The sequence below is a fragment of the Amblyomma americanum genome, chromosome 8 (assembly GCF_052857255.1).
Source record: "Amblyomma americanum isolate KBUSLIRL-KWMA chromosome 8, ASM5285725v1, whole genome shotgun sequence".
Lineage (NCBI taxonomy): Eukaryota > Metazoa > Arthropoda > Arachnida > Ixodida > Ixodidae > Amblyomma > Amblyomma americanum.
Window position 1 is genome coordinate 34,982,748 of NC_135504.1, and position 7,917 is coordinate 34,990,664.

Genomic DNA, 7,917 nt, shown 5'->3' on the forward strand with positions numbered 1-7,917 from the left:
TTTAGTAGCGCTTAGTCACCTGCAACACGGCGCACCATTTTGTAATAGTTTCTAGTGCGTTATTAAGAGCTTCATGGCTTTGAAATTAAGATTAGCCGATAAATCACTGATGAAAATTAGAAACAGATTAAGGACAAAGACTCAACCCAGGGAACACCAGATACCACTTGAAATATATGTGAAGCTTGGTGGTTAATTTCTACAAACTGCGTTCGGTCTCATAAGTAGCTTCTATTCCAGTTAACTGCATATCAAGGACCTAATGTCGTTTCTAGGTTATTAATTAGTTTAGTATGTGTAGCCCGACTTCTTCGTACACTACACAACTAAGCCCCCCCCCCCCCCCCCCCCTTGGCTCTCCCGCCGATATCACAAGAGTTACTCTGCCTTTCCTTTCGTCATAACCTATTTTAACGCGCCATTGTGTGCGTGCTTGAGCGCTGAGCACGTGGCCTCTTAGTGCATGCGCATACAAAAGAAGTAGAAGAAGCAGCTTGCCGTTGCCGTTCGGTTCCCTCCTGAGACTAACAGCAACTGCGCATTGTCGGTGACCTTAAGCAAGCGGCGATGGCTCATCGCAGTTCTGAGCAGGATTGTCGCGGAGAGGAGGGGACTGCGTGGAAGGAGCTCCCGTGGCGGAAGCTGCGGCTGCACCCCGGCCTGCAACAGGACCTGCAGGGTCTCAGCCTCGGGGGTGACCGCAGTCCGAGCAGCACCGAGGACGCCAACACCGGCCGCGCCCGCAATCGCACCGACTCCATCGGCAGCTCTACTCTCGAGCAAATGAAGAACCTGGTAAGCGCTGCACACCTGCGTGTCTACAGTTATATCGACGCCTGCTCGGGACTCCCGCCCACTGACTGCAGTTGCCTTTGCGTGGTTCCCAAGAGAGGTCAAGCCAATAAGGCTCCTTCTGGGTCTCATAAAGAGCGTGGGCGCTTTGGTTTGATTGTAGATTCCTTCATTCGCTGTCCTTGAGTGGAACGATCCTACGGACCTTTAGGGCAAACGAGGACGCGGAGTTCCTGCGTGCCATTCTTTTTGCGAAATAGGCGGTTAGAACAGCCGTAGACTGTGGGAAGGAACCCTGCAGTTTTGGAAGTGCCACTGCCCTATTTCATTCCGCCCCTTCCCGTCCACTGCAGGCGTTGCACGCTCAAGAGGAGCGTCAGCGCCGCTCGTCCCTGAACATCCGCAGGCGCGCCGCGGTGCCCCTGGGGTTGGCGTGGATCGCTCTCCTCGTGTTCGCTGCATTTGTCTTCCGGTCGGCTTTTGTGCGCGGAATACGCGGCCAGGACGCCCACCAGGACGACGGCTGTACCTCCAGGTGAGAACCGTTGTGTGTAGTTTATTAAAGTGCGGTCATGTCGTGTGTGTGGCGCTAACAAACGTCTGGGTCCGATTGTCTCAGGCGACAGATAAGCGGACACTCTGACCGCAGATTCAGAGAGAATTTAATAGCAGGGAGGCTAGCTAAGCAGAAATTCCCCGGCGGCGGGTACTATCCACGTGGGGAAAGATATTTTTGTGTTCAGGGGATTCAACCTACTAAAGCGACTCAGGCTATGGGGACGCCGCAGTGATGAGCTCCGGAACTTTCGATGGTCTGGGGTTCTTCAACGTGCACTGACATCACACAGTACACGGGTCTCTAGAATTCTGCCTCCATCAAAATGCGACCGCCGCGGCCGGCATCGAACCCGCGTCTTTCGGATAAGCAGCAGCCGAGAGCCTTAACCACTGAACCACCGTGGCGACGCATGGGTAAGCAATGAAACAAGGAGAATGAGGAGACAGGGAATGGAAGAGGAGATGGTCGATCAGAGGAGCGGAGACTGAATACCTTGAGAGCAAGAACAACTTATTATTGAGGCAGAGGTATGTGTATACAGAAAACATCGCCTGACACATAGCGTGCACATTATGAAGAAAATGCGGCAAGTGAACTGAAACCAGATCTCCCGACAGCAGTGACCATAGCAAAATCACTTGGACACAAAAAAACATGTGTAGCCGCCTGAATTTAGGCAAGACGTTAGGTTTGCGAAGCTGCTGAAGTCTCTCCAAAAGTTATACAGGCACAAGTCTTGCTCTCGGCCCTCGAATACTGGGTGCTGTTCTCATCGTTTGCTGTCGAACCTCTCTACGAAGATGGGAAAGGTCGTCCTCGCCCCTTTTAAGCTCCGGAAGGCTTCGTGTACTAGACAAAGGCGGCTGAAACAGAGTTGACTGGAACTGGTGTATCATACTGCTATTCTTCTGCACCTATTCACTACAGCTATTACTACACTCTGAGCTAGGAAGGACAGAACTGCCGCAAGCAAGGGTTAGTCTTCTAGAGGTGCACAACCATTACTCCGCCAATCAGCGACCGTGGCGAGGACGAAGTGCTGTGTAGTTATCGCCATTTCACCCGTCGTTAACATCAGGTGTGGTATGGTGTTTCGAGGGCGTGCTCAGTGGCCAAAGCATGCCGCTCTCTACAGGGGGTGCCAAGAGCATTTGGAGCTGCTGTCCCGGAGCCTGGACCCGGCTGTGAACCCGTGCGTGGATCCGGCTGCCTACGTGTGCAAGAAGGTGCGGTGGATAAGCCAGCTCGGGTCGGACGCGTACATCGACACAATGGCGGGCTATTACGAGCGCGGCACTGCCTTCCTCGCCCGACAGCGGAAGCCCGCCCGTGAGTGTTTGCGGTTTGTATATACCCTCTTCGTATATATAATTTTTGTATGTTTTTATGTTTTTGTATACTTTTCACCTTTCACTAAGTGATCACGCTATAATATGTGGCTCCTTGCACTCTCGTATACTTCAAAGCTACAAAACTAACAAAGCACTGACACTTTACGACAAAGGTGACTATATGACAACCGTACTTTTGTGACAATTTCGCTATTGGCTATCACAAACGCCCCGTGCGTAGTAACTGGCAACTTTTTAAAGAACAAATGCTACGTCTAAGTGAAAGATGCATCTAGAGGCCCGCGCACTGTGCGATGTCAGTGCACTTTAAAGAACCCCAGGTGGTCGAAATTTCCGGAGCCCTTCACTACGGCGTCTCCCATAGCCTGAGTAGCTTTGGGACGTTAAACCCCCATAAACCAAACCAAACCTATGTTAGAATATGCCGTCATAATCTGGGATCCTTTCACTAAATCTAACATTGCTAAATTAGACAGAGTCCGAAAGAAAGCAGCACGGTTTATTTACAATTCATATAACCGCACTTCTATCACTGCACTTCTTAATCAAAGTGGTTTGCTTCCAGTCTCTCATAGAAATCGCATCTGTCGTCTAAAATTTTTATTTCAGTTAATCAAAGGTCAGTACAATATTGACACATCCAATATTATATCGTTCTCCTCAGGGTACAACACAAGACAACGCCATGATTTTACAGTAACACCATTAAACGCACGAAATAACACCTTTAAGTACTCTTTTTTCCCCAGAACGATTACAGACTGGAATAATCTAACTAATGATGCAGTAACCCAAACTTCACTAAAAATGTTTGAAAGCCACCTTTAACTTTTTTTATAATGTCGTACCGCTACATTTCTTTGTTTCATTGTTTCTTGATCTTAAATTGTTGATCAATTGTTCTTGATTGTTTGCTTGTTCCTGAGGTCGTTTTTGTTGTTTCCAGAATTTATGTATTGTGTGCCCACCCCTGCGAAGGTCTTGTAAAAGATCGCAGTATCAATAAATAAAAAATAAAAAACCAGGAACGGTTTCAATGTGTCCTACAAAGAAAAAATTTGGATTTTTCATACACGCTTAACAACACCGCTATACGTAGTGTTACTAAGCGCGAATATCTGGGCCCTGGGAAGCGTAAGGGCCGAACATAACCAGCACAGCAATGCAGAAGGTGTTCGTTTTTATAAGCGTTGCTACACAGTCGACCCTTGAGACGAAATGCCGTGCTTACGTCACACTTAACGCACAGACCTTATCCGACAGCGCACGAAAGATATCTATACATGCTCAGAATAATCCAAAGAAAAGCAGCAAGTTTTCTTTATAACCGATAAAATCGCACTTACTCACCCACCGAACTTTTACACCGTGCAGGCATTCACACGTTGGCCAGTCGAGAAAAGCAGAAACGTTTAAAATTTGTGCATTACTAATTCACAACTTCTGGATCTAAACTTCAAAAGCTGAATTCTTGTAATTCTAAATACTTATAAATTTTATAAACAGGAGACGCACAAGAGAAATCGGGCATATGCACCCAAATAAGCTACAGAAATTCTCCTACATTTGCAACTCATTTTGGCATTCTGATTTTCCGCAGACTGCACACAAATAGAGTGCCATAGAGTACTCTATGTAGAATGCTGTAGAACCATGTATTACAGCGCAGCCAACGTTTGCAAAAGTTGTAGCGCTCGCCGACAAAGCCGTCTCCTTTTATGCATTGTTTATGGAAATTGTAAATTGTCGTTTATATTGTGTGTGTATTCCATATCTTGGTAGTTCCTCCAACGTAAGAGCCACATTTTGAATTCTTTAAATTATTCTTTTCTAGCACGCTCCTGTAATGCTCCTGTATGTCGAAAATAAATTTTTAAAATAAATAAATTACGTATAAATAACTCCTTCAGCTATTTTTGCATGGATATGGCGTCGACTGATTTCTATACTTTTTTTTCCCCTTTTTGTAGGAACGCAGTACTTCACGAGCTCAAACTGGCTCTCCAAGTTTGCGTGAAGCTTGACCTTGAGGGTGACCTTGGCCAAACCATAAATAAATACTGCCGCGACTGCGATTCAAACCCTCGGAAGCGCGAATAAATAACCTTCGCTGATGATTCCACGAGAGCACTATGCTCTCGCTACACTGCAACACTCTCTCTTGCTCACAAACTTCATCGAGCAACCTCTCGCAACCAATCGATTATTTAACAGCCACCTGCCGCGGTGTCCAGTTCGCTCACAATACGTTGGGAAGGTTGCGATAACGCCACAAGATCGCGTGGCCTATCTGGCTCGACGCCCTCTTCCCATTGGCCACAGCTGGCGCCACGATCCTCCGAGCTAACCCGAGGTTACCCGAGTTACTCCGAGAGCACAAGACAAGATTCTTGCGCAAGGTTGGTACGTCTGGAGCAGTGCTTTTACTATAAAAATTGTGTTCGCATTCCCCCGCAGCAGAGGGCAGATAACGTCCACCCTGACTTTTCTGCGGCTTGCTTGCTTGGCACTAGCTTCCGGACTTGTCCCGCTTATCTCGTCATCTCGTGACTTCGGTGCGTACGGCTGCTTGCATTTTTGCAGCATTAGTTTCAAGTTGTTGGTTACTTTTCGTGCTCCTTCAACTATAAAGAAATTTCATAAAAGAGCGGACAGTAGGTGAAAACTGGCTCCAGAAAATGCGTCATGGCTTAGTTTATCCGCCCTCCGTTTAGTGGTGCCACCAGCGTAGGCGCCCACGCGGCCAGCATTGGCGGCGGGGCAGACGAAGGCAGAGCGGAGCTTGGGCACGGTCGTCTGCGTGAGTGAGCGCGGGCGTCGTTTTTTTGGTTATAGTGCGGGCAGGCTGTGTGTTTTTGCGTCTGTATTGGTCTTCAACGTGGAACTCCATCGGAGTCTGGTGATGGCAAGGTGAGAAATGTTTTCCCGCCGAACTACGCTGCATTAAACTTATCTTTCTACGTGGCATTTCAAGCAGTTCCGGCCGGTGTCTTGAATTGCGCATTTCGTGAAGGGGCGCGCGCGCTTTCAGAATTGCAGGCTGTTTTGGCGCGGTTCATGGCACTTCTGCGATTTCTGAAAGTTCCTAGGTATAGGAGTGGTTCCTTTTTTTTGCCAGACTGCCCTGCATATAGAGCAGTTTAGCTCAGCAAGCCGGCCGTTGTCGCAAACTGAGCAGTTAGCTACGCGGCCAACCGGCAGCTCTGACGAAGCGGTTTCGCATTGACTCCGACTTGGACGCGACGAAACTTGGACGCGACGATTTTTGAAGCGAAAAGCTTCACTACGCTAGGTAAAGCATGTCCGTAGCAGATAGGCCGGAGAATGACCTTGAACGACCTTCAGCCCAACCACGTTAACCGTGTATGAGCATATGCGGTACAGACTTCAGCGCGAGTCTCTAGAGCGCCCAAAAGGCCAGCTTTTTGGCTTCATGCGTGAAGCCTGCCGATAACGCCTGGTTTGAGATAGCATGCAGCGCATTCATCGGCGATCGTTTGCGATCGCGGCTGCGGTCTAGCGTGGCGATAAAAATGAAGGCAGTGTCATCATCAGTGTGGCGACGCATGCTCAAATGCAGGCGATCTCGAACCAGGCGTTATGAGTAGACGTCTCACATGCAGCCAAAATCTGGCCTTTCGAGCGCTCTAGACAGACGTGCTGACGACTGTACACTTATGGTGTCGAACCCTTGACCCCTGACTTTTAGTTCACCTTTCACATTGGGTAAAGCAGGTAAAGCACTAGGTAAAGCAGTCGTCACATAGGCTGGACAGTGACCTTGGACGACCTTCAGCCCAACCACGTTAGCTGTGAATAACCATATGTGGCACTGCTATGGTGTCGAACCCTTGACCCCTGACCTTGACTCATGACATTTAGTTGACCTTTGACATTGGGCGACCTTTGGGTTGACCTTTGACCTTAAAAACATCCGATGGGCTGATTGAAGCCACGTGATGACATCCGATGGGGGTGTCGTAAGACCATGTGATACCACGTCATAGCCACGTGGTCGTGTGGGTACATATAGAACGGCTGTCGCGAGCGTGTAGCCGAGCTGCCATGGACGATCCTCAGACGCCTAACAAGCGTGCTTGCTTGCAGCGCATAGCGAGAGGACGAGACAAGAAAACATTACAGCCGATTTAGCATACTTGGCCAAATGAGAAGTTTGTGCGCTAGCACGCAGCGTTTCATTTCGCTTTTGGCTCCAGGATATTGTTCCAACATTAGGCTTCAGGCAAATACCTGCGAAATGGGTGATTGGGGATGACTTAAGTGGTAGGGCACTATAAAACTTGGGACCCATAAAGCACGTTAAGAGGGCACTGCTATAGCGATTCATTGCACTCGGTTCTACGGCGGCATGCAATGCACAGTGCGACAGAGGGGTCAAAGGTCAACCTAAAGGTCACCCAATCTGCGCCCTCTTGCAGTGGCCGTCGAAGCGCAGCTGTTCTCGGCACCGTGGCTTCGAAACCCAGTCGGGCGATATTTATTTTATTTCTGTAGGTCTCGCTGGCTTTACACAGACAACGTGCTTTTTAACGGGACTACAAGCTTAGTGATAGCACACTACAAGGATTCACACTGACTAGCAGCTGCGTTTATTGCCTCGGCATGGCTCATACAGTCACCAAGCTCGTGACGACACAAGGAGAGAAAAAGATTTAACAGACGATTGCGACAGTCTGTATAGAGAGGAAAGCTGTCTAGCTTTCATCTGTAGCCGTACGGCTGCGCTTCGATAGATGCCAGTAGGCAATTACTCCCTTATTACATTCATCTGCTTGCCGGCTAGATACTCAGTAGTTTTCAGAACGCACTTGTGGCACTATTATCGCATTTTCAATGTCTGCATTTCTTCTTCCGCACTGTTGAGCTCACTTTTATTAGAGTCCACCACGTGTAACCTCCTTTTGACACCAATAAAGTGTGTCATCTATTTAAAAACACAAAGACTACACATGGCCTAGTATAGTCTGTATAGGTAGTGTGCACTGGATACGCAATGTCATATGTCACAAGAAACGTTATTCTTGTTATTCAGGTGAGCTTGGAAGAACAGGAAGATAAAGCGGGGTCTGGAGAGTGTGAAGTTGTGGACAGCCTCGACTAAATACAGGCGCTTCTACGGACAATCGCTGGGAAGGCATTTCTGCGGGAGTTGCGCTTACCATTTCGTTGGTGTGCCTGAATTTTTTTTTTTTT

At 48.3% G+C, this 7,917-nt stretch overlaps 1 protein-coding gene across 1 annotated transcript; it reads left to right on the plus strand.

Moving 5' to 3' along the window:
- Nucleotides 1–506: 506 nt before the first annotated feature.
- Nucleotides 507–4,840, plus strand: LOC144101320 (uncharacterized). Its single transcript, XM_077634422.1, has 4 exons — nucleotides 507–795; nucleotides 1,146–1,327; nucleotides 2,487–2,680; nucleotides 4,674–4,840. Exons 1-4 carry the CDS (start codon nucleotides 568–570, stop codon nucleotides 4,718–4,720), a joined length of 651 nt encoding a protein of 216 aa, XP_077490548.1. The 5' UTR covers nucleotides 507–567; the 3' UTR covers nucleotides 4,721–4,840.
- Nucleotides 4,841–7,917: the final 3,077 nt, after the last annotated feature.

What these genes read in the sequence shown, in the direction of transcription:
- LOC144101320 (XM_077634422.1), top strand. Translation starts at nt 568, where the DNA reads ATGGCTCATCGCAGTTCTGAGCAGGATTGTCGCGGAGAGGAGGGGACT. An exon ending in GACGACGGCTGTACCTCCAG is followed by an intron (nt 1,328 to 2,486) that starts GTGAGAACCGTT and finishes CGCTCTCTACAG; the next exon opens with GGGGTGCCAAGAGCATTTGG. An exon ending in CCGACAGCGGAAGCCCGCCC is followed by an intron (nt 2,681 to 4,673) that starts GTGAGTGTTTGC and finishes CCCTTTTTGTAG; the next exon opens with GAACGCAGTACTTCACGAGC.